We start from the raw sequence: 26,607 nt of genomic DNA on the forward strand, positions 1-26,607 counted from the left end.
ACAGACGCGGAGAGGGCGCGGGAGACGGTAAGGGTCTCCGGGTGTCCGTGCATCTGTACCTGCGCGCGCTTGTGTACCTGTGCCTGGCGGTGGGCATGTGCACGTGCCCTGGGGCAGTGCCGGGGGCGGGAAAGACGCGAGACCGCGTGCTGCGGGACAGATCGAACTCGAGCACCCTGACCCGGGCGACCCCCGGCCCCTCCCCCCGCGCTCCCGGGCCCCGAGTTGGTTAACGCGCCGCCCCGGCTGCGCCGGCTCCTCCCCGCCAGGGCAGTGCCTCTGCTCCGCCAACGCCCTCACTCGACCTGGCTGCTGGCCTCTGGGCGGACCGCGGGTCCCTGGCGGCCGTACCGACCCGCGACTGGCGGATGCGCCCGGCGCGCCCACAGCAGCCCCCGCGCCCTCCGCGCCACCGCCGGGCCGTCGGGCCGCCCGGGGAGCGCCAGCCCGGACCAGGCTGCCCAGATGCGGGCGCCACTCTGCCTGCTCCTGCTCGTCGCCCACTCCGTGGACATGCTCGCCCTGAACCGAAGGAAGAAGCAAGGTACGAGGGGTAACAGGACAGGGCGGCCGGGCAGGAGCTGCTGGGCGGACCGGGGGCCGGGAGGCCGGGGTGGCGGCTTAGGGGGCATCTGCCTGGTGCCTGGCGCCCTGGATCATTCGCTCCTCCAGATGAGTCTCAACCTCACTTTAAATGGGGAGACTAAGGTTCCGGGGCACCCAGTGAGCGAGCCATTGAGCAGGGTGGGCCAAGGAGACTCTCCCAGAAGGTAGAGGGTAGCAGGGCTCTCTGTAGCCACATGGTGGGCAGAAAGGAGGACGGCTCCGTGCAGAGACAGAAGCCTCAAGAGCCAGACTGGGGGGCACAGGGACTAGGAGACAGACTCAGTGGCTTAGAAGCCATCCCAAGCATCCACACTGGGCCAGGAAGTGACATTGAGAGCCCTGGGCTGGGAGTCCAGAGGCCCCAGTCCCAGCCTCATCACTCACCCTGACTCCTGGTGTCACCTCCCAGAGGGCAGTGATCCTCCTTGGCCCCCTCTGTTGAGTTCAGCCAGACCTGAGACCTGAGTTCAGGTTCATTTATTCTAATAAGGGATGGCCTAGAAGAAGTCCAGCCCCTCAGAGAGCCTTAGTTTTTCCATCTTGACCTCCCAGGCCGCTAGGGAGATGAGCCAAGGTTCAGATCATAAATGTACCAGGGGCCCAATGCACTCTCACCTGGGAGTCCTATGCCACAGCCTCGCTGTGAGAGTTAGAACATCCTCAGAAGGTGGGTTGGAGGCTGTCCCCGAAGAGCAGGAATTGGTAGAGACTGTGCCTCAGAGAAGGGTAAGCAGGTGAGCAAATGAGCAAATTGCCTGCCTGAGCCGGGCAGCCCTTTGGCCTCCAGGTGCCACTCTTAAGATCAGCAGCCGAATGCCAGCCACTGTGCCAGGGATTTTTCATGTCCTAGCTCATCAAATCCCAACTATATCCTCATGACATAGGGGTCGTCCAGTTTTAATAAAGCCTGGGATTACCAAGGCTCAGACTAGTTTAAATAACTGCTGCATTGTCCAGCTGGTGTCTTCTCTCTTTCCAGCCCTGGCATTGGGTGTGAGCAAGGATAAAGGGGAGAGAAAACGAGAGAGAATGGCTTGCCCTCTGGGGCCTTCCATCTGTGTGAAAGCCCTACAGTGACAGTCACTCCAGAAACGGAGCAGGAAGCAGACAGAGGCTGTGGGAGAATTGGGAGGTGGGATTGGATAGGATCAGGGAGACTGTGGCCCAAGAGGCTCCGGTTCTTGCTGTGACAGTGGGACAAGGGAATGGAGAGGCATGTGGTTTTCAGCTGAGCTGGGGTGAGTTTGGGACTCTATGGGGACACTCCTTTGTGAATGGCCTTTGTTTAGTAGTTAGGGGCATGGGCTCTGGAGCCAGGTCAACTGAGTTCAAATCCCAGCTTCCCCAGTTACCAACTGAGTGGCCTTGGATAAGTCACTTTGCCTCTCCAATTCTCACTTTACCCATCTGAGGGTCCTTTAGAAGATATCTGAGATCCTTCTCCATTCTAAACAATACCAAAAAAAATCAAACAAACTCCCTTTCCCTTCATTAACCCATCTTTTACTTAAGTATCCTGCTCATAAGGATGATTGTGGGCAAGACTGAGTGTGTATGGGAAATGAGTAGCTGAGGACACAGGCTCCTAATGGGTGCTGGTAAGTATTAATCATTCTCATTTCCTATCCACTGTGTCCTTGGCTACTCACAATGGCCTAGTGGAGGGAGGGGAGAGATGCTTGTTTTCTGGATGAGGGAACTGAGGTTCAGAGAAGGAAACTGACTTGTCCAAGGTTGCACAGCAGGTGAGTAGCAAAGCAGGCTCGAATCCCAATCTGCCTGACATATGCTGAGAAGATATCTTCTGAGGTGTGCTGGTCTTCCCTTCTCAGAGCCTCAGTTTCCTCATCTAAAGAGGAGCTGGTTTAGGCCAGGTGTGGTGGCTCACGCCTGTAATACCAGCACTTTGGGAAGCCAAAGGCAGGCGGATCACTTGAGGTCAGAAGTTTGAGACCAGCCTGGCTAACAAGGTGAAACCCTGTCTCTACTAAAAATACAAAGATTAGCTGGGCGTGGTGGCGGGCGCCTGTAATTCCAGCTACTTGGGAGGCTGAGGCCGGAGAATCGCTTGAACCCAGGGGGCAGAGGTCTCAGTGAGCCGAGATCTTGCCACTGCACTATAGCCTGGGTGTCAGAGTGAGACTCTGTCTCAACAACAACAATGACAACAACAAAGAAAAAAAAAAAAAAGAGCTGGTTTAGAAGACTTTAAGATGCTTCTCAGCTCAAAAAAGAAAAAAGAAAGAAAAATGATAAATTTCTATCCTGCCCCTTTTGCCCCCCACCCCATCTACAGCTCACCACCACCTCCCCAGGAGCTCAGTGAGGAGGTAGGGATACGGCTGCAGTTTGGTGAGGGGCTCTCAGTATCCCTCCTCCAGTACCTGATCTCTTGCCTCTGGGACACACACCTGCCTAGCATCTTCAGAAGAGGCTTAGGGCTCCTTTTATTTGTTGGATACAATGGAGATAGCCTTGGATTTTAGTCACACCCCTGACCCAGTTGTGTCATGTGACCTTGGGTGAGTAGATTTTCTCCATCCCCCGCCCATAGCCTCAGTTGCCCATTGGCACTGGAGTGGGGACCAGAGCTAGATAAACCCTTCCTGTAGCATCTTTTGCAAGGCAGCCACAGGAGTTCTGGTCAAATACATTGGGAAATGCTGGGTTTAGCAGATTTCTTGGCGGCGAGACTTATTAGAGCATGCTGAAGAGGTGGAGATACACAGTGTAACCCAGGTGTGATGGCTCAAGCCTATAATCCTGGCACTTTGGGAGGCCAAGATGGGAGGATAGCTTGAGCCCAGGAGTTCAAGACCAACCTGGGCAACATGGCAAAACTCTACAAAAAATACATTTTTTTTTTGTCTCTATAAAAAATACAAAAAATAGCCAGGCATGGTGGTGGTGGTGCACACCTGTAGTCCCAGCTACTTAGGAAGCCGAGGTGGGAGGATCACTTCCATCCAGGAAGGACATCAAGGCTCCAGCGAGCTGTGATTGTGCCACTGCACCCCAGCCTGGGTAACAGAACAGACGCTGTCTCCAAAAAAAAAAAAAAAGGAGAGAGAGTGACCTTTCCCAAACATATTACACATCAGAGACCATTTCTCATAAGGCATCTGCTTGGAAAATTCTGTACACAATCTCTGAGGGTCCTACCAACTTTGACCTTATTCTAACTTTGGCGGGAGAATGTGTCCTGAAAACACCTGGCTGTTGGCAGTACTTCATTCATTTATTCATTTCCTTGCTCATTTAACAAGTTTCACAGGGCAGCCTCTGTGCCAGGTTCTGTGTTGGGGACCTTGGAGATACCCAGGTGAGCAGCCCTGGGCCTGTCCTTGGGGAACGGCCAACACAGAGGGATGACCCTTTCCCACCTTTCTCCAGCCTCCCCCATGCCTGAGTCTTTGGCCTTAGCGTTTGGCCAGGTCTGCACAATCCGGAGGAGTGATCTGCTGGGCTGGCATCTGCCCTGTCTGAGCCCCCTTGAGGCCTGGTTCCCACAGACCCATCCTTCCTCAGGCTCCGGCGTAACTGCTTCTTAATGAAGCCCAATTTTTCTGTTTCTAAGAAAGAATGAAATAAAAGACTTGAGAAAGATTCTCGGATCTCAAGTGTCTCTTACAAAACAGCATTTTGATTAATTAAGTATAAATGAATCAGAACCAGATGGGGACATTTTTTTGAAACATGCTGGGGTGTCCTGGCAATGGGAAAGTCCGGCAGAGTGAGGGGGCTCTGGTTCGCATCCCTAGATCTGGAGGTCCATTTAGGCAAGGAGGAGATGCCAGCCTGTGACTGACTTTCCCTGACATCCAAGGCCTGCTGGGGAGGGATCCCCACATTCACATGGAGTTTCTGGATCTTTCTAGACCTGAGCAAGCAAGGGGCAAAGTGAAGAGCCCTGGGTTCAAACCTTGAGCCCTCTCCCGCCCTAGATATGTGACATTAAGCAGCCCACATGCCTTCTCCCATCCATGCTTCCCCGCCTGTGAAATGGGAAAACTTGCACCTACCTCTGAGCAATTGGGAAGATGTACCACAGTCCAAGAGGGAAGGGGGCCGAAGGCACACAGTAGGGGCTTCCTAAGGATTTGACCACTTTCCCTTCCCATTTTACAGCAGAGCAGACATGCCCTGGACTGGAAGGGAGTGCGGTCTCACGTGGGTTAAGCTCACCTCCGCCTCTTGCTTGTGATGTATCCGAAGCAAATCTCCTCTCTCTGGGCTTGTTTCTCTTTGTTGTAAATTGACTGCGGTGGTGCCCACTCCAGAGGCCTGTTATGTGGAGTGAATATGACAGTTCCGTTTAAATTGCAAAGCCCCGTGTGGAGGGCCAGGCAGGCAGCACTGTCTGCTGTACACACAGATGCACCAAGCCCTGGGCAAGCAGGAGCCATCGCTGGGCACAGAACAAAGTATGTCCCCTGAGTGCTGGCATCCAGGTGAAGCCAGGTTTAGATGCAGGCGTCGTTCTGAAGGGGATTCCTACAGGGCGGGGGTGGGTAATGACTGGACATTGAGGACTGAGGGAATGGCACTGAGTCTTAATAGAAGGTAACCTTGGGCCTCTCGGCTTGGGTTTCTTCATAACATAGGGGCTGGCTGAGAAATGGAAAGCTGAGTTCTTGGCACATAGTAGGTGGTCAATCAATTGAGTTTTATTTGCCATCCTTCTTCCACTCAGCGTTCCGAAGCCAAGCCTGGGTGCAAAAGAGATACTGCTTTTCCATCCCATTGCCCCACCTCCCTCTCCTGTGGATGGAAACTGTCCAACCCCCCGGCCCGGCCACCGAAGGAGATTCAGGCCACTGAGATTGAGGCCACGGAGCAAGGAGGGAGGCGGGCCACGTGCCGGGAACTGTGCAGGTGGGGCTTCACATCCTCACTCTGCCACTGCCTTGTGTTATGCCTGTTTCCCAGACACAGGAACTGAGGCTCAGAAAGCATCAATGGCCTGCCCAGGAGCTCACAGCTGCAGAGCCAGGACCTGGACCCAGAGTTTTGGAGGCTCCGAAGCCTGTGCAATACATATAGAAATGAATCATGTCAGTGATTTGCCAGGACTGCAAGGTGGAAGCGTCTGAGAGGAACCCCATCGTGGGGAGTAGGATTTAGGATTCTGTCAGGCAGAGGGGGCAGTAGGGTGAGGACCTCTGCAGGATGACGGGAGAGTGTGGCCAAGTGGGAATGGCACAAGGGACCACATGGCCGAAGGAAGTGAAGTTCTGATTGCAGGTTGGGCCGGAGTCCAGTCATGGAAGGCATTGGGTGCCATTCTCCGGTCACCATCATCATGAAGAAATACTTATTGGGTCCTTTCTCTAGGCCAAGCCCTGGGCTAGGTGTTGAAAAGGACAGCAGAGATGGGTGTTCCTCCATTTCTGCGGCCAGAGGACTATTTTTACGTGGCCTTCAAGCTAAGAATATTGGAATATGCAACAGATCGTATGTGGCGCAAAAAGCCTAAAATATTTACCATTGGGATCTTAAGATCCATCAGTGAGAACATCATGGACAAGACTTCTGAGGCTGCACCTCAACACACCCTTGAGAGCAGGCTGGTGGTGGTCCCAGCCTCAGCTGAGGAATCCGAGACAAAGAGGAGACGTTGCTTGGCTAAGGTGTCACATGGATAGGGTTTAGTCATCCGTCCTCCCATCTGGTGAAAAAACTGAAGCTCCCATTAGTTTAAAGTTTTCCAAACTGAGGGTTACGATGCATTAGCAGGTGAGGGCAATAAATTTAACTATAGCCAGCATTTTCGAATGAAATGGAATGGAACGGAACGGAACAGAACAGAACGGAATGGAATATAACTGAATAAAATAGAGTGGGGTCAGCAAACATTTTTTGTGAAGGGTCAGATAGTAAATACTTTAGGCCTTGCAAGCCACATATGATCTGTCACATCCTCCACTCTTCTTAACTCACCGGCCACACAAAAACATCCAAATTTGGTCCAGAGGCTACGGTTTTTGCCAACCTCATTTTTAGACTCTTATCAGAGTGCATTGTAAGTGTGAAAACTATTATTTTAAGGAATGTGTTTCAGTTTACACATATATGTGAATGTGTGTATGAGTGGGTGAGTGTGCATGCACATATATGTGGATGTATGTGAGTGTGTGCATGCATGTGCATGTGTGTACTAGTGTGTGTACTGATATAAAAGTGTATTTCTTACCATTGTCAAAATAGTGTGGCGGCTGCTGGACCAGCTGAGCCCATCTTCTGTGCTCAGCCGCTTTCAGTTATGGCCTAATGAAGGCCCTCCTGACAGCTGTAAGGGGCAGATTCCAGGAGGATCTTTATATTACAGTTGAGGAGACTGAGGCCCAGTGGGTGGTACAGCAACAGACAGGGGTGCTGGGATGTAAGCCCAGAGAGTCTGTCTCTGGAGCTCCAAACAATTGCCTTAGTTCAGATGCTTGTTTCTAATCACCCTGAATCTGACAGCGACATCATTCCCCACGTGTGTGGACTTTAGCTCCTGGAAGGTGGAATCACGTGTTGGGGCCCTAAATCTCCTCCTGCATCAACACCTCTGCGTGGCTGGGGTGTGGCAGACATTGCGCGCTCCTTTCCTTTGGTCCTCACCCCAGCCCTGCCTGGTGGATATGCCCCCACCGCCAGCTTACAGAAGAGGGAAGTTGGTTCAGAGAGGGGGGCTGGCTTATCCAAAGTCACATCGCAAATACATGTATGAGCTGGGTCTTCTTAATTCCAAAACCCACAGCAAATCCTGCCTACGGTAGACTTCTCCTGACAACCCATCTAATGCTGCCGTTAACCACCTCCTTGTTCGTATAGCACTTTATAGTTTGCAGAGCAGCTCAGCTTTCATTTTCTCTCTGAAATTCTGGAGAGGAGTTCTAGAATAATGAAGTGTTAAGGCCAAAAAGGTCAAGTGAGATCTTTGAGACCAATCCTTGTAAAATTGGAGACTCAAGCAGGGAAGCACCTTACCCAAGGTCACCCAGCAATGAGTAGAAGTGAGGGTGCAGGCAACCAGCGGTGAAGGCAAAACTTGAATTGGTAGAGGAAGGCAGCCTGCTCCAGAGCCTGACAGGTTGAGAGCCTCTCAGAGCCTCAGTTTCCCCCATGTGACTTGGAAATGCTCAGTGTGCTTTGCCTTTTTTCCCAGGGCTGGGACAAATGTCAGAAGACAGGATGGAGCCAGGCACAGTGGCTCACACCTGTAATCCCAGCACTTTGGGAGGCTGAGGCAGGCAGAATACCTGAGGCCAGGAGTTCAAGACCAGCCTGGCCAACATGGTGAAACCCCATCTCTACTAAAAATACAAAAATTAGCCAGGTGTGTTGGTGCACACCTGTAATCCCAGCTACTCAGGAGGCTGAGGCACGAGAATCACTTGAACCTGGGAAGCAAAGGTTGCAGTGAGCTGAGATTGCACCACTGCACTCCAGCCTGGGTGACAGAACAAGACTCTGTCTCCAAAAAAAGTTAAGACAGGATGGAATCTGGAGGGCTTTCACACATCCAAGGCTGTCTGCAGGAATTTCTGAATAACCAGAGGCCAGCCCAGGGCTGGGTGCCTCTTAAGGGCCTCCAGAGTTACCTGGGCAACGTGAGCCTCTCCATAGGGTCCGAGGCTTGGCTGTGTGCTTTCCTGAGAGGGACCAAGCCACGGAGCCATCATGGTCTCAAGGCTAGTCCTGTCCTTAGAGTATTGGGCTATAGGCACCATCAGGACATAGAACAGCCCTAGGGGTGGACATCAGGGAACACTCCTCACCTACATCTCTACACACATATATGTTCCCCAAACCATATTTTTTCTTTAAAAATACTTAACTTTCATTGGCATCAAAGGTTAACAAAAGTCACTTTGGATTTGGTTTTGTGGTTGAGCATTTAGGTGAGTAGACGTGAGGCTGCAGGAGATGCCAGATGTTGCCTGCATTCCTTTATTTTATTTAACAATTTCAGACACTGTTCTGAGTACTTTGTATGTATTCATTGATTAGAGTATCTTAATAAACCTGCACAGTGGGTAGTAGTATTCCTGTTTTATAGACGAGAAAACTGAGGCACAGGGAGGTTAAGTAACTGCCCAGGGCCACTCAGCCAATGTTCAAATCCTTCCTTGCCCCAGAGCCCAGCTCTAACTACTGAACTTAATTGCCTCCCAGCCTTATTTCATCCTCACAGCACCCCTCTGAGGGGCCTGTCATTACCCACATTTTGTAGAGGAGGAAGCCATTAAAAGAGAGGCACATTCATTGAAGTATGTGCAGTTGCCATTTTTGTAGGTTATAAACAGCCAAATATTAGCAATTTCATGTTTCTGCCCCATAGCTTGGCAGAGTAAGTTTGGCAAAAACCAGGATTCCATCCAGATGATTGATTCCCAAGCCTGAGTCCATAACCACCACGGCAGCCCTCCTCCCGGGCTACCCACATTATAGCCCCATGAAGTGGCTTGACCCTATTATTCTCCCTCTTCTACAGACGAGACCTTCCACGTTCAGGGAGGGGATTCGACTTGCCAAGGACACACAGCTAGGCTGGGGAAGGTCATGATGTGCTCCCAGGTCTCTGTGGGCTGGAGCCTTTTTTCCTAGCCCTGTGTAACAGCAACATCCAGGACACATGTGCCCTCAGCCCCGCCCTCAGAGTTTCTTCCAGATCCCGTCGGGAATGGTCTGCTTCCCATCTCCGGATGGGTGACGCCAACTCCACCCGGACACTGCTGTCCCATGCTGGGCCGCCACTGCCTGCCCTGGAATGATTACTTGCAGTAACAGCATGATTCATAGGGCCCTTGCTCTGTGGCCCATAGTAGGGGCTCTGATGTGCCATTGCGCACGGGGTGGGAGGTTCTGTTTCACCAACTCAGAACAGAGGCATTCCCAAGCCCAGAGGACCCAGGCCACATGGGGAAACCACTCCCTTTCACTGGAAACCTCCACTTTCCCTGGAGCCCGACGGCAGAGCCCACATCCGCCAGGGTGGAGACGTGAGGAGAAGGAATGTCACAGCTGCCCTTCTGAGCCTGCTCTGGGGTTGGCCAGTGGGCACAGCTGTCTCTAGCAAGTCCCAGATGAGCACTGGGGCCTTGGCAGGCTGTCCCGAAGGCTGTGGGCTCTACCACTTACTGGCTGAGTGACCTTGGGCAGGTCATCTCTCCCTTCTGTGCTCCTGTTGGCTAATTTTTAAAATGAGGCATGTAACATAAACAAACACATTGCTAGCATACAGGGAGTGCTCGTCAGTGATGGTTAAAAGGGCCTGGTGACATGCAGGGAGTGTGAGATTTGGGCTGTGCCAGTCCTGGGCTCAGCTCCCAGTTCTGTTACTGCCGTGCTTGGGTGACAGTGTCTGACTCCTGAATCTCGATGTTGTCTGTCAATACAATGGGACAATAAGAGCATCTACCTCATATGGTTGTCAAGATGACTATGCATGTGACCCCCTGGAAGACAGTCAGTGCTTCTTTAATGGTGATAACTGTCATGCGTCATGGGGGGTGGGCTCTTCCTAGCGTACAAAAGTTAGAGCCTGATGTCAGAGATGGCCCTGCCTCTGTTTGAAAGTCCTCGGCAGACCTAACTCGTCCAAAGAAGGTCATTTTGAGGATGCCAGATTCAGAGGATAGGGTGGTCCTAAGTGCTGTGTGACTGTGGCACAGTGACCCACCCTCTCTGAGTCTCTGTTCACTCCTCTATGAAAGTGGACCTCAGAGGACGGCAGTGAGAATGGGATGATGTAACATGCATGCGTGTGTGTGTGTGTGTGTGTGCGTGTGTGTGTGTGTGTGTGTGTATTGCCAGCACGTTACAAATGCATAAATGATGTGATGGCTATTTTGGGGTGAGGCCATGGTGGGGCCTGACATCCTGCCCTCTGCCCACAGCGGGCTGGAAAAACCGAGTCAGATGCTGCCTGAGGGCATGCTTTTCCTTCCTCCTCCCCCTCACCCCCTACACCACCCTCCTCATTCACTTCCCCCGCCTCCCTGCAGGCATTTGAGCCAATCAGACTCCTTAATTCACAGCACGTCATCAGCAAGGTCTAGCAAGACCTTGCTCTCCTTTGATGTTCTATTTTTTTTCCTTTATTCTTTATATTGTTAAAAATAGCTGATTTTTTATTTTACTCGTAAAAATTCTTTCATGTATTTTTACACTTTTAAATTTTATTTCACTTAAACATGTTACTTTTATTCTTAATATTTTGTTTGTATTAACTTTAATACATTTAAATTATTTTACAAATGTATTTTTTATTTGAATGGATTTTTACACTTTATTTTTATACCTTATTTTTACATTTTTATTTTGTTATTTAATTTTGTTTCTGAATGTGATTTTATTTTAACTTTTTGTTTTAATTATGTCGTTCTTATTCACCTGATTTTTAATTTCTAATTTTATTTTTTCACTTTTTAAACATTTTATTTTTATTTTTCCCACTTTTAAAATTGGATTTCCTGAAGTTTTCTTGTCAACTTATAGGACTTCCTTGTATTACCTAGATATCAATCCTGTGTTGATTTTGACACAAAAAATATCTTTTTAAATCTGACTTTGTAGAGTCCTCACCTTCGGAGAGTAGAAATCATTACTTACCATGCTGTCAATGTGGTCAAATCCATTGGTTTTTGAGGGGGGAGAGGGGGATTGTTCTGCCTTATGGTCTGGGTTTTCTGATCTTATTAAAAAGTCTGGGCTGGGCTCAGTGGCTCACGCCTGTAATCCCAGCACTTTGGGAGGCCAAGGTGGGCAGATCACGAGGTCAGGAGATCGAGACCATCCTGGCTAACACAGTGAAACCCCATCTCTACTGAAAACTACAAAAAATTACCCAGGCGTGGGGGCGGGCACCTGTAGTCCCAGCTACTTGGGAGGCTGAGGCAGGAGAATGGCGTGAACCTGGGAGGTGGAGCTTGCAGTGAGCCAAGATCATGCCACTGCACTCCAGCCTGGGTGACAGAGTGAGACTCCATCTCAAAAACAATAACAAAAAAGTCTGTATAAGAAGGTCTTACAAGAAGCCACACTCCAGAGCCAGGTGCATTGACTCTCACCTGAAATCCCAGCTATTCACGGAGCTGAGGAGGGAGGATGGCTTGAGTCCAGGAGTTCGAGGCCGTCCTGGGCAACACGGTGAGACCCCTTCTCTTAAAATAAACAAGCAAAGTCACACTTCAGAGTGTGAGCTTGGATCCACTATGGCTTGCCATTGGACCACCCTTCCTGTGAGGGATTCTTCCGGCAAGTGTTAGTGCTGCTGCAGCAGCCCTCAGGCCTTCCTGAGCACGCTACTGGGACGCTCAATTGCGGTGATGCTCCTCTGTCCACCCTCCTTCCTGACTGTGCCCTTGGATCACTGCCTGCAGTTGGCACGCATATGCTCCAAACCAGACCCTGTCCTGGGGGTCCCCCTCCCCTCTACTCTGATGGAGGTAGTAGCCTCAGCAGCAGTGAGTTTTCTTGTAAAAGAGACATCAGCTGGAGACTCCCTGCCCTTGAAGGCGAGTGACATTGGCTTGAACAACACCCCACAGGGGTTCAAAATCCCCCACAAGGAGTATCCCCAGCCAACAGATTACACTTCCTGCTCGCCTCTGGCTGAGGGTTGCTTTGGCTGAATCAGTTCAGTTTGTGGATCATCTTATTCTCTTGCATCAACAACTCCCCACCCCAGGAAGAAAGAGAGAGAGAGAGAAAGAAAGAGAGAGAGAGATTGAGAAAGAGAGAGAGAGAAAGGAAGAAAGGAAGGAGGGAGAGAAGGAAGGAAGGAAGGAAGGCAGGGAGGGAGGGAGGGAGGGGAAAAGAGAAAGAGAGAGAATGAAGGGAAACATACACTCAGGACGTTTGTGTGCATAGCCAGCTTTTTTGATGATCTGGGGGTTGCTGCTAAGGGCTCCATCCCTGCAATGCAAACAGTTCCAGAATAAAGGCACTTGGAGTAGCCTTCTCCCTCCTGCCTTCACTTGGCTGATATAACTCCTCCTGTCTGCCCCCACAGTTTGGGGCTCATCCCTGGTGTGCCCTGAGAGAGGTATGGCTTTAAATGGCATTTGTTGGCCTTTGGAGGCCCAGCTGGCAGGAGTTGGCAAGGAGGGGTGACAGGCCACAAGGCAGGCTCCTCCCCAGTGGTTAGGAGCTGGGCTCAGGTTTGCATTCCACCTGGCACCTCCTGTGAATGCTTGGGCCAACCCCTTCACCTCTCTGAGCCTCAGTTTTCTCATCCCTGCAAATGGAGTAAGAGTAGTCCCCACCTTGTGGGGTTATGGCAAGTTTTAATGATTTAGTACAAGGACCTGGGTAGCACAGGTCCTGGCACACTGTGAACACTCAGCCAGCATTAGCCTGGTTCTGCTCTTTGCAGTTCTAGTCCCTTTGAAAATCGGCCAGAGCTCCCAGAGGCCCGCATCTCCAACTGGGGGTGGTGTAGGACAGGTTGTAGCTGCTCATCTTGTTTCCAGCCCAGAATCCAGGTTATAACTGGGTAAGAAGGGTTATGGTTCTTGCTTCGCAGATGAGGAAACTGAGGCCCACTAATAGTGACTGCAGAATTTCCATGCCTGTGCAGGCCCAGGTCCCTCTAGCTACCTGGATTTGGATTTGGTGGAGACAGTGCCCCCAGGGCCAGGAGAGGTTTCCAAGGTGGAGCCCCCAACTCCCTGTGTTCCTGCCTCCCCCACCATGCACTGGGTCTCTTTCCCCTTCTTTCATTCAACTCCTCCCTACTAGCATCCTACCATTTATTGAGCACCTACAATGCACCAGAGGTTTTGTATGCATTGCCCACAACCTTAGGATCCTCCTACCTGGTGAGCATTTGCCGTATGAGCTGGGCACACAGCCAGGTGCTCTCTGCAGGTTATTACCTCACTTTACCCTGCAAGCAATCCTTTAATAACATCATTCCTATTTTGCAGATGAGGTGCAGAGACTCAGAGAGGTCAGAGGGCCTTCCTAGGGCCAAGGTGGCAGAGCTGGGACTCAAACCTGTGTATGCGACCTGGGTTCCCTCCTGCCTGGCGCTGCCTCCCATCTCTCTACTTCTGGGGACTGGGCAGTTAGTCTGGGAACCTGGACTGGGTGGATGTCACGGTTGTGAGAATAGGTGACTTTACTACCTATTCTCAACTTGGAAAATGACTTAGGGAGCCACCCTGATACTGCCTTGGGTTTCTCACCAGCTTGGGAGATGGGGGCCGGAGGATATGCAGTCTGCTTAAAATAACAACTAGAGGAACTCAGAACAAGTACCTCATCCCAGCAGGCTGCAAAAGTCAAGAGGCAACAAGAGGTCAAGGAATCACAATTTGAACCAATGACCAGGAGAGGCAGAAGCGATTTGGGATATTTATGGAGGAGGCACCACGTTCTTTCCTGCTTCTGAGCTTTTGTATCCACTAGTCCCTCTGCCAAGAGTGCTTTCTTGTATATCTCAGATTCTAGGTCTAGGTCTCTTAAAAGCTGAGATCTGCCTGGGCATAGTGGCTCTCACCTGTAATCCCAGCACTTTGGGAGGCTGAGTCAGGTGGATCACTTGAGGTCAGGAGTTCGAGACCAGCCTGACCAACATGGTGAAACCCGATCTCTACTAAAATTATGAAAACTAGCCAGGCATGGTGGCGGGCACCTGTAATCCCAGCTACTAGGGAGGCTGAGGCAGGAGAATTGCTTGAACCTGGGAGGCGGAGGTTGCAGTGAGTTGAGATCACACCACTGCACTCCAGCCTGAGTGACATAGCAAGACTCTGTCTCAAAAATAAATAAATATATAAATAAAAAAACTAAGATCTGTCTAGCATGTGTTATGTGCTGCACTGTGGACTAAGTCACTTACCCTTTAATTTTCATAATAACCCATGAGCAGAGCTTGTCTGTCCATCCTCCCTGGATCCACCCGCTTCTCATAGCTGCCAGCCTCGTCTAGGCCACTAGAATGACCAGAACCCCTACACCCTGAGCTCCCAGCTTCTACAGTCCATTCCCCTCAGCACCAGAGAAACTTTCAAGGTGGCAGACACTCCTCGGCTTGCAGTCCACAGTGCTTCCTGATTCAATTCCAGGAAAACCCAGCACCATCCAAACTCGTCCATGTGTCCTGAGGGTCTGGCCCCTCTGCCTCCAGACCTCACCAACCACCACTCTCCCCTTAGTCACTGCACTCTGGCCTCGCTGCTCTCTTCCACACCACGTTCTTTCCTGCTTCTGGGCTTTTGTACCCACTGGTCCCTCTGCCAAGAGTGCTTTCTTGTATATCTCAGAGATGCCCTTCTAGGCAGCCCAGGCCCTCCCTCCTGCCACTCTGTGTACCCAAATTCAATTCCCTGTCATTCTCTAAAATGATCTCCCTCTCCCACTTAGGATGTAAACTTCATGAGGGGAAGGTCTGTCTCATTCACTGATGTATCCGCAAGTGCCTTGAAAAGTGCCTGGCAGGAAGGAACAAGCTTTTCAGTGGGTGGGTGATTGTGTTCATTTTAATCTTATTTGTTTGCTTTTGAGACAGGGTCTCTCTCTCTGTCACCCAGACTGGAGGACAGTGGCATGATCATAGCTCATTGCAGCCTTGATCTCTCGGGCTCAAGCAATCCTCCCACCTCAGCCTCCTGTGTAGCTGGGACTATAGGTATGCATCACCATGCCTGGCTAATTTTTTTTAATTTTATTTTCATAGAGATAAGGGTCTCACTGTGTTGCCCAGGCTGGTCTCAAATTCCTGGCCTTAAGTGATCCTCCCACCTCAGCCTCCCAAAGTGCTGGGATTACAGGTGTCAGCCATCACACCTGGACAGTGTTTATTTTACAAATGAGCAAACTGAGGTTAAGTAACTGTCCCAGGGAGTAAAGGTGGGGGCTGGGATTTGAGAACAGGTTTATCTTATCCCCAGACTTGGAGTCCTACCTCTACCCTCCAAGGCTGCTGCCCAGCAGGACTAATTGAAAGATTGATCTCTGGGAAGGACAGGGTAACCATGAGAGACGTGTCATTTGGAATAGCAGTGTCCCAGCCATCCTCAGGCCCAGAGCAGGGTGCAGCAATGGATATAGCAGACCTGGGCTACCCAGTCAGGAGCCAGGGGCCAGGCTGTACACTAGCCCAGATAGAGAGGATCAGCTGGCTGGAGATAAAGAGTCAAAGGTGCCTATCCAGAGGTCTGAGTTCTAGCTCCTCCCCTCCCGTGACTCACTGTGTGGCTCCTAACAAGTGCCTACCCGTCTCTGAACTCAGGACACTGCCTGTCAAATGCTGTTACTACCTCATGCTACAGATAATAGACTCTGCCTAAATTGCCTTCTCAAAATAAGGTGCCAGAGTCTTTTACAATTTCTGTATCTTGTAGGTCATGGTAGTATTTCATTCTTGTTCTCATCTTCAATTTGAAAATTCTTAGGGAAGTAGAACAGCTTTGCATATGGTTATTGTCCCATTTGTCTTCCTTTTTTAAATTACTTGTAATGTCTTTGCCCATTCTCCCTCAACACACTTGGATCATTCCCCTTTTTCTTATTGATTTATAGGAGCTCTTTGTGTATTAAGGATATTCTTGGCTACTTTGTGTGTAACTGGCTTAATGATGATGCTGAAGTTGTAACAGAGGATTACAAACATGACATGCTTTCCACACATCCCCCATCCCCCGCCCCCAATACACAGTCATATTTTTAACTCCAATCCTTAATAACTTTGGGCAGATCTCAAAGCTTTCTGGTAACTTTCAGCTATTAAAAAGCCTAGTCCAGTGCTAAATTTTTAAAACATAGGTCTGATTTGAAGCTCTCCTTTCCCATCACTGCCTGACTCAGCTTCTGACTCCACTGATTTACCCTGTAGGGAGATATGTCATGCTGTCTCACTCTCTTCTCTCCACCCTCTGGGTTGATTTCTCCCCTGTATGTTGGGGGGCAGAAGAAAGAATGGGGATAGAGACAGCTGTCACTACCCTGCTGCTGCTGTGGTCTCCATAATTCCCAGTGTTAGAACACTCCGGGGCCATCACCAGTGAGCAGCAGGGAGAGACTGGGACTAAATGTTCTTCTGCCTCCATCCATGCCCTCCCCTTTCTCCCACGTGTGGCAGGTGCCTAATTGGGACACAGGTGTGATTATTGGGCAAGGAGCACGAGCTTGACCTCTTCAGATCACCCTAGCTTCCTCACTACCCCATTCCCCTTCGACAGCCTCATGCCCCTTGGGCTGGAAAACCATGGCTTAGATTAAGCTCAAGTGCCTCCTTCAATGTCCACTTGACCGAATATAGGAAATTGACAGGAAATTGGTCAAATGGTGGCAATGCAGGCTGCCCCTGCCAGACCCCACCCCTTTTGCATTTCTCATTCATTCTCCACTCACTCCCAATAGACATAGGGCAGATCAACAAGTGTGTGTTCAATCAAGGGATGGAATGCCTGTTTCCCTATGGTTCATAGTTTCTCCCCTCCAAACCATGAGCCCACCTGGGCTTGGGAGTTGGGGACATGCCGTGCCTTGCCCTGCCCCAGCCACTGCTGACCAATCCTCCTTAGATCCTTTTTAGAAACTGGATTATATGGGCTGGGGAGGCAGTGGGGCAGGTCAGGGGTGGGGGTGACAAAGATAGTTGGCCCCCTCTCAATAAGTCCTAGAGAGGATGTCTGACTGCACTCTCAGATTCAGGAGGCAGCTCTCTTTAGAACAGCAAAATATGTCCTATTCATTCTTACAGCCAACAAGTATTTTACAGAGCAGCTAGTAGACATGTGGCCTTATGCATGGCGCTGGAGAGTCACTGGTGAATAAAAGTCCCTGGGAAATTTACATTTCCAATCCAGTATGATTTTGTGTGTCTTTCTAAAATGTTTCTACAGGTCTGTGATTTGTCTTTTAACTTTAATAAATAAAGGATCCTGGCACATAGATGGTATTCAAGAAATATCTGCTGAATGGATGGATGGATGGATAGATGGTTGGGTGGATGATGGGTGGGTGGGTGGATAGATAGACGAATGGATAGATGAGTGGGTGGGTGGATGGATGAATGGATAGATGGGTGGGTGAGTGGATGGATAGATGGGTAGATAGATGAGTGGGTGGGTGGGTGGATGGATGAATGGATAGATGGGTGGGTGGGTGGAAGGATGGATGGATGGATGGATGGATGGATGGATGGATGGATGGATGGATGGATGGGCAGATGGGTAGGTGGATGGGTAGGTGGGTGGGTAGGTGGATGGATGGGTGAACAGTGGGCCTTTAGAAACACCGAGTTTAAACATCCATTTGACAGATGGAGAAACTGAAGCCCAGAGACAGAGAGACACTTGCCTGAGGACCTGCAGAACTGGACAAGAGTCCACATCTGGGGCTCTCTCCCTTGTACTAGGATTTGAGTGTTGAAGAAGGCCCATGGGGAGAGACCAGACCCAGAATAGGGTCTCTGAAGATGCTTACTTTGTGCCAAGTGGCTGGAGGCCCAAACTGCATTCCCAACTCTCTGCCACCCCTTGGAAGCTCCAGATACCCAGGTTGCTGGCTGAGAAGAACTGGGGCTGTCCCAGGAACACTGGCAGGGACACATTGACCAAGGGCCTGCCTCAGTCAGCCCTGACTTTTAGACCTGCCCCCTTTCCTGATGCTCACTGGCAGCGGGGCCCCAAGTCTTCTCAGCACTGGGAGCTGGTTATATTTCTAAGCTTTCTTTTTTTCTGAGACAGAGCCTCACTCTGTCACCCAGGGTGGAGTGCTGTGGCACGATCTCGGCTCACTGCAACCTCTGCTGCCCAGGTTCAAGCGATTCTCCTGTCTCAGCCTCCCAAGTAATGGAATTACAGGTGCCTGCCACCGCACCCAGTGCGGGTGTTTTGTATTTTTAGTAGAGACGGGGTTTCACCATCTTGGTCAGGCTGGTCTTGAACTCTGACCTCGTGATCCACCCGCTTCGGCCTCCCAAAATGCTGGGACTGCAGGCATGAACCACCATGCCCGGCCTATTTCTAAGCTTTCTTAGGGCTTAATTATATAAGGTGAGGAGGGTATTTATTTTGGACCTATTCTGGGGCCTAGTCTCTCCCCAGTACTTAAAATAATAATAACTATCTGTTACTAAGACTGCCTGGCTTTGAGTTTGCCACTCACCAGCTGTGTGATCTGGGCAACTTACTTACCTTCTCTGTGCCTTAGCTTCCTTGTCTGCAAGACCAGATACTGCTACCCATATCACAGAGTTGTTGAGGCAGTCTCACTCGTGAGAGAAGAGATCCACAACTGCTAGCAGCTCCCGCATTGCTGTGCACCCCATGTCAGCCAAACCCTGTTTTGGCATGCCACACACAAAACCAGCTTACTGAACTGTCACAACAACATGTGAGCATAGTCATTATCCCCATTACAGATGGGAAAACTAATGCTCAGAGAAGCTAGTGTGGGAATGAACCCAGGCTCCAGAGTCCCACAAAGTTATATCACCTTCCTTACAGCCATTAGCCCTGTGGAAGTCTGGGGTTCAAAGGGTCCTTAGGGAGTATCCAAGCCCTCAGAGCCTGCCTCTAGAAGTAGGCAAAGGAAACCAAAAAGACAGCTCGAGATCCTCACCCTCACCCCCATCCTGGCCTCAGCCAAAACAGTTCAACTCATTCATTTTAGGAATCGATCTGTTATATCACATTTCATCTTGGAAAAAAGAAGGCTCCTTTGGCTAAGAAAAAGTTCAAAAGTTCTTTATCAAGACTACGCCTCTGTTTTTCCGATAGGGAAACTGAGGCAGGGGGCGATGAGGTGCCCTGCCAAAGGTCATACAAGGAGTCTGAGTCCAAGCTGGGACAGGAGTAAAGGCCCTAATTCCTAGCCCTGAGCTCTGCTGATTGCAGGACTTCAATGCGAAAAAGTGAAGAAGGTCGTTTGCAGAACGAACTTCAAAAGCTGGTACCTTTCTCACACGGGCTTATCTTAGGAATTACAAGCTTTCAGCTCTCCTTAGGTTTCCTCCCACCCTTCCTGGAATCCTGGAGCTCACATCCTCCCCAGAGGAGGCCTCCTGGGTTTGGAGCAGTGGGCATTGCCCCCAATCCTTGTGACACTGAGCATCCTGATTGACTGGAGGTGTCCTGCCAGAGTCCTAACCACAGCAAACGTCCTACTCAGCCAAAGCTGAGGCTTCCACAGCCTCCCAAAGAGCCACGAGAGGCCTCTGCTACCCTGAAGAGCCCTGAGGAATCATAAACCCCCCACAAGAGGGAGAGAGGGAATTAGCAGCCAGCATTTATTTTCCCCAGTATTGCTGGGCACGTCATACTCAGGCCTCAGTGCACTTTACAACAACCCAAGCAGGCTCAGAGAGGATGTGAAAGGCAGCAGACCCACCTGAGGCACCCAGACAACCAAAGCAGGCTCAGAGGATACAAAAGGCAGCAGACCTACCCGAGGCACCCAGCCCAGCCCACTATGGGACAAAGCCGGCACCTGAAAGAACCGGAACCTATCTGAGTCCACTTTGCAGCCCTGAGGAGACATTTGGCAAGTACTCATTGAGCACCTACTGTGTGCCAGGCACTGTTATTGCAGAAGCAGCAGCCACGCACAGTGCATGTCAGCAGCTTACTCAAGATCACATATACAGCAACCTGTCCCTCATACGTGAAAGGAAAAGAAACTTTTTCCCAGTAGTTTTTCAAATGAGTGGCAACTGCATATACTTGACGACTTCTTGGCAGTTTTACCTAGAGGACAATTGCACGACAATTTCTTATACAAAGTCACATACTTGACAACATTGTGACACATTCACACACAAGACAGTTTTGTAACAACTCCACAGACAGATTGGTTGGTAACAGTTTCATGCTCAGGACAGCTTTGTGACAGTTCTGTGTTCACGGCTAACAGGGCACTAGTTCTGGACCGACGGGTCTGGAGAAGCCAGCTGGAGGGTAGACTCTCTGCCCCGGTCCCGAACTCAGCTGGCTGCTCTACCCTCAGCACAGCTTGCTGAATGATGAGGAATCCAAAAACAACCCTTTTTTCTTTAATATTATTTTTCTGAAGGTCACTAGTGGTTGCTCTGGGCTGCTCAGCGCCCCCAGAGCTCCCATCAACAACACAAATGTAATTTCTCTTAATGAGTAGCTAATGGAGGGCAGAATAAATGTGGTCCAGGGCAGGTGCATGAGGATGGGGAAGCAGAGATTTGGTTCATGTGGGTCAGGAAGTGGGGAATCCAGGCACAAGCAGCCTGTTCCACTGTGTCAACCCCCGATATGGGCCCCAGCTGAGCCCTGCAGGACCAGCACGGAGCAGGGGCTCCGGCCTCCTCCATGCTTTAACCTGGGGGCAGGCAAATCCCTTTAGACGGGGGTCTCACGCGTCAGCACACACCTGCCCCGGTCCCCCAAACACACACGTCACACACACACGAACCCAGCCCCTCCTTTTTCTGTCATGCTGGGCCTGGCGGGACTGTCCCCAACTCAGGCTGCTTGGGGAAATGTGCCTACTATGAGTGGCAAAAGGAGTCAGATTGCCCCTTTGACATTTTATTCTATTTTATTTTTTATTTATTTTATTTTATCTTATCTTTTTTGAGACAGAGTCTCATTCTGTCACCCAGGCTGGAGTGCAGTGGTGCAATCTTGGCTTATGCAACCTCCGCCTCCTGGATTCAAGTGATTCTCAAGCCTCAGCCTCCTGAGTAGCTGGGATTACAGGTGTGCACCACCACACCCAGCTAATTTTTGTATTTTTAGTAGAGATGGGGTTTTGCCATGTTGGCCAGACTGGTCTCGAACTCTGACCCTCCTATGATCTACCTGCCTCAGCCTCCCAAAGTGCTGGGATTACAGGTGTGAGCCACTCTGCCCAGTCAGGTTGCCCCTTTTGAGTATCACTCCCATTGTCCCCCCCCCACGTTCAGCATCAGACCAACAGGGTAAGGCAGTGTGACACAGTAGAATGAGTCTGGGGTCTTCATCAGCTGTGGTTTTAAATCTAACTCCACCACTTAGAGTTGTTGGTCTCTGAGCCTTCGCTTCCAGAGCTGTAAAATGAGGAATGATAATAGCATCTCCCTCCTCGCTTCTTAAAGTGGGTTCTCGGGCCAGCACCCCGGCCCCATTCCAGAACTTTAGCATCAAAATCCACATTTTAACCCAAGATCCCTGAGTTAAATTCCTTTGTGTGCATATTACAGTTTGGGAAGCCCTGGCTGACCTCACAGGGCAGTTTTTGAAGATCTCCGAGTTCATGCACATACACCTGGGCACACCATACACGTTAAAACAACTGCATGTGTCAACAGGCGACAGCACCTCTTGTTTTCCATAAGCAGCCTCAGGTGATTCTGATGTGGGTTGAAATCTGAGATCACCACTGGCCACAAAATCAACAAATGTGAGTTTGAACCTCGGTTTTACCACCACCCTCTCCACCCCTGCGACCAGCCCATATAGGTCAATGTCTAAAGAGGATTCTGGCCAGAATGTCCAGCAGTGGCTGCAACTTAGCAGGTAATTTTTCTGCATTCTCCCCAAGTCCCAGTTGCGAGGCAAGAGACTCACTCCTGAAGAATTTGAGAGATGGAGTGGGCATTTCATCCCCTGATTGAACACACACCTGTTGATCTGCTCACTGTCTGTTGGGTGTGAGGGGAGGATGGATGAGGAATGCAGAGGGGGCAGGGTCAGTCCTGGGGCAGCCTGCACTGCCACCATTTGGCCAATTTCCTGTCTCAGGTGAGGTCAAGTGGACGCTGAAGAAGGCCTCAGCACAGCACTGGCAACTTAGCAAGGCCTCAGTAGGTAAGGGACTCTGCATGGAGGACTGAGGAGGCGCACGGGGATATGTTGAGTATCCAGGCTGCAGTGTAGCCTCAAGGATAACCCTCAGGTTCAGAGTCACACTGCCTGGGTTTGAATATCTGCTCCACTTCTTATTAAGTGACCTCAGGCAAGCAGCATAATTGCTCTGAACCTCAGTTTCCTCCTCTCTGAAATGGGTGTGATAATAGTACTTGAATCAGTTTTGCAGCCCCTCTGTGCGGAATGGTAAGCAGCTATAAAAGAAATAATTGGTTAAGTGAGAAGGCAGGTACTGCATAGTTGGTCCAGTGTGCCGTGGCTCATCTCTGCCTTCCTGGAACTCATCTTTCACTGGTGGGAAAGAGACAACAGCACTTGCCAAATTTAGACCCTATCAGGTGGGGATAAATGGCACGAAGAACATAGCAACGTGGGAGAGGAGTGGGGTGTGGGTGTGGTGCTGCTGCAGGCAGGAGGTCTGGGGGGATCACAGGGAAGGGGTGTTCCGTGAAAGGGCTGTATACGCAAGGCAACCCCAAATGCAGAAGGAGCTGAGAAACCAAAGAATGAGGCAGACAATTCCAATTTGTTGGTAAAGGGTTATTAGTTGGGGAACTTACGAACAGAGCAAGATCTTGGGCAGCCTCAAGATAGGTAGATCTCCGAGCTGTAACCCCCCAGACCCAGGGCTTATATATCTTGGGGAGAAAGGTCTGCGTGCTCTGAGAGGAGTACACAGGTGACTGGCACTGTGCTATGGGTGTCGTAGCCTATGATTCCTGCAGCAGCATCAAGGTTTGTTTTGGAGGAAAAGTGAAATCCGCAGCAAATAAGTGTTTCTGCATACAGAGTAATGCTTCAGCTAGACACCTTGGAGGCATTACTGGACTCAAGGTTAGTCAGGAGTCGACGTGGCAGATTAGCATCTAAGAAGGAATCACTCTTGTCCCCACAAGGAGACATTTGAGGGAGGAAGCCTTGTGGGTGAATGTGGGAAGGGCATTCCAGACAAAAGGAAGAGCAAGTGCAAAGGCCCTGTGGTGGGAGTGGTCTTGGCAGCTGGGGAACGTGGAGTATGAGGCCAGCATAGCCAGAGAAGGTGAGTGGTGGAGAAAGAGGGCAGGAGCAGGGAAGCGGGTGGGAACAAGGAAGGTGGAGAGAAGTATTCCCGGACATATTTCAGAAGTAGAACTGACCGGATTCCTGATGTGCCAATAGTAGGATATGGAGGAGAGAGAAGAGACAAGAATGCTGCTGAAGTCTTCAGCCCTGAGTGGAGTAGCCATTGACTAAAATGGACAGGAGTAGCAGGTTTGGAGGACAAAGGATGAAAAGTTTCCATATTGGTTGTGTGCCTATTCTTACTGTATTTTGAGAGTCTTATCTATCAGCCCCTTAGGTGTCCTGTATTGGCACCTTGGCAGGGATTTGCCATCTGCTCCTTGCTCAAGCCCCGCCCTTTCTACCAATTGAGTACAATATCATCTTGTGCTCACCTCTCTTAGAAACCTTTCCTCCATCTACACAAACTAGTCCTGCCCCGGCCTCAGCTTGTGTCCCTACATCTGCCTCCCTAGAAAACCACCCCTGATGTCTCCAGTCTCTGGACTCTCACTCCCACCCTGCCTGGGTCCTTCACTTGGCTCTGAGCCCTGCTCGGCGGAGGTCATTGGCTTTCTCCACATTTGTATGGGCCTGGTCCTCCCAAATAGGCTGTGAGCACCCTAAGAGCTCACCCTAAAGTTTTTGAGAACCTTTATTGAGCCACCGTTCATGCATTCATTTAAGAAATAATGAACGGGCATAATGGGTATAATCATAAATGGGTAGTTAATGGACACCTATAATGTGCAGGGCTGTGGGGATTTAAAGGTGAGCAAGCCAAGTTGGGCCCAGCTCTTAAGGGAGCATCTCGCATGAATCAAGTAGCAACAGAGTGCTCGTTCATCTGCTGTGAGCTGTGCTAAGCACTTTGCGTGGATGAGTTCATGGCATCCCCACAACTGCCTGGGAGGTGGTTGCTACTGTTGTCCCCATTTCACAGAAGAGAAGACCAAAGCTCAGAACAGTAAAGCCACTTGCCCAATATCACCCAGCTAGGAAGTGGTGGTCTGTCAGGCCCCAAAGCCACGGCAACCACAACATTCTGCTGAATGTTCCGCCCTACTGGTCCCCCCACCTCCTGAGTGCTGAGAAGGGTCCAGTGGGCTAGCAACCTCTAGCCCTGATTCCAGGGAGTCTCTAAGCTGGGAGTCATGTCCACGGCCCACCCCCTTGCTAGGGATGGTGCAATCCACCCCCAGGCAGAAATGTGCTGGGGGATCTTCTGAGCAAGCCTCCAGCGGTGGCGATTGCCTCCCATATGTGGAGGCCTGAGTGGGCAGGCGGGTGCCCAGATGTTGTTTATTTCCCTTGGTCATCGGTAACATGCATCCTGCACTGCCAGGCGGACATCGGAGGATGCACTGCCCAGCACTGTCTGTGTGGGGCCCTCCTGCATGGTTCTGGGTCTTTCCCAAGGACAGAGCAGGGTCCTCAGCAGGGTCTGGCCCTCCTCAGTCTCACTGCCTTGGGGCAGGGGGTAGTGGTGTCTTGCTGTCCTTCCCCATCCTTCTTACCCCCCGGGAGTCCTCCAGGACAGCTGTATTAAATCCTTAGTTCACCATGACATGATGTTCTCATGCAAGACATACTTCCCGGGGCACACCCCAATTATGAAGAAATTCTACCCCCAAAAATGTTGGCATCAAAACCAAAAGCTCTGCACCGATTGTCAAAGCAGTTCCAGGACCACAAATGCCAACACAGGCAGGATGGGTGGTGATAATAATGGTAGTAACAGTGATGTCATGGAGACCCGCCTGAGTGTCGGCCGTGCCCAGGCCCCCACAGCACACCTGGGAGGTCAGCCAGGAGGATTCCTGTTTTACAGATGAGAAAACTGAAGCACAGAGAGGTTAAGGCACTGGTTCAAGGTCACATGGCAAGGGTAAGGGGCAGAGCTGAAATTTCAATCCGACCAGTCTGGCTCCTAACCCTGTTTCACACTAGTAGTTCTCAAAGTGTGGGCCCAGGCCCAGCAAAGGTCAGCATCACCTGGGAATCTGTTAGCAATGTGGATTCTCAGGCCCTGCCTAGACCTACTGAATCAGCAACTCTAAGGTAAGGCCCAGCAGCCTGTGTTTTTAACAGGCCCTCTAGGTGAATCTGATGCATGTCCAAGTTTGAGAACCCCTGCTCTACATTGTGTTCTACTGTGAGTGAGTGAAGTGGGTGTTAAGAGGTAGCTCAAGGAAGAGAATGTAGGGCAGCTGACCTTTGCCCTCAGTATCTGGAATACAACAGAGAGGGGTAGGGTCTGCAGTAACCTGGGGAGCATGTGCCTTATTTATGTAACTCTAACCACTCACTGCCCTGTGACAGCAGACCCAGTGTTGGCAGATGTTCTAACTTTTTCCAAGGAAGTTCAAATTCCCGCTTTTTAATGTGAAATCTCTTGATTTTTTTAAATGCTAGAAATCTATCCAAATTAGTCTTGTTTTTAAAAAATGTATGGGGCTAGAGTTTCTGGCTTGCGTATTAAGGAAATTTCAATGACAGACTCACTGTGGGCTGCTGAGGACACGAGCTTGCATAGGAGAAGGTAACATTTTCAGGGCCCCAGATGTCACCCTGCACTTTTTGACCCCCTCAGGGAAGTTCTGCAGAGTGAAGGCAGACGGAAGGCATGATATGGCAGAGATGACCCTAAATTCACTCAAAACCCTGAAATGGAAAAAAAAAATACAGCAATCACTTGCACATGTTGAGCCGTTGACTCCTGTTGAAACAAGGTGCTTAGGGCAGTTCTCAGGATATGGGTGACTCTGAGCTTAGGGACCCTTGTTTGAAGAACACAGGTTATTCCCTGTTCCCAAAAGAAAGAATAAGCCTGCCCTTCACCTAGGACCAAAGTTGCTGGCTAATATCTGTGCCCTGAGCACGTCACCATCCAGAGGGCAAAAGACCATGTCCCTGGACCCTGCTGGCCTCCTTCCAGCCTCACCAACATCTCTGCCTTCTTTTTGCTCACCTGGGAAAGAGGAGAAGGGTCCAGATGTTGGCTGACAGTCCCACTATGTGTCACGATGGTGAGGGAACGGGGAGGGAACCTAGGTTTACAGAGGAGCACCTACTATGTGCCAGCACTTGCTGGTTTGCACGTCCCTCATAACAAGTCACGTGGAGGTAGGAATTG

The 26,607-nt window shown here is 50.4% G+C and overlaps 1 protein-coding gene across 2 annotated transcripts in view; it reads left to right on the forward strand.

Moving 5' to 3' along the window:
* The first annotated feature begins 387 nt into the window (after nucleotides 1–387).
* RSPO4 (R-spondin 4) overlaps nucleotides 388–26,607 on the forward strand; it is a 41,826-nt gene continuing 15,606 nt past the window's right edge. The window contains exon 1 of one of the 2 annotated variants that reach the window (XM_023220186.1): nucleotides 388–544. In XM_023220186.1, the coding sequence (XP_023075954.1) occupies nucleotides 466–544 (79 nt within the window). In that variant the 5' untranslated portion in view covers nucleotides 388–465. The remainder of the gene's footprint in view (nucleotides 545–26,607) is intronic. The other variant, XM_023220185.1, reaches the window with a different exon arrangement.

The sequence above is a fragment of the Piliocolobus tephrosceles genome, chromosome 20 (genome assembly GCF_002776525.5).
Source record: "Piliocolobus tephrosceles isolate RC106 chromosome 20, ASM277652v3, whole genome shotgun sequence".
Lineage (NCBI taxonomy): Eukaryota > Metazoa > Chordata > Mammalia > Primates > Cercopithecidae > Piliocolobus > Piliocolobus tephrosceles.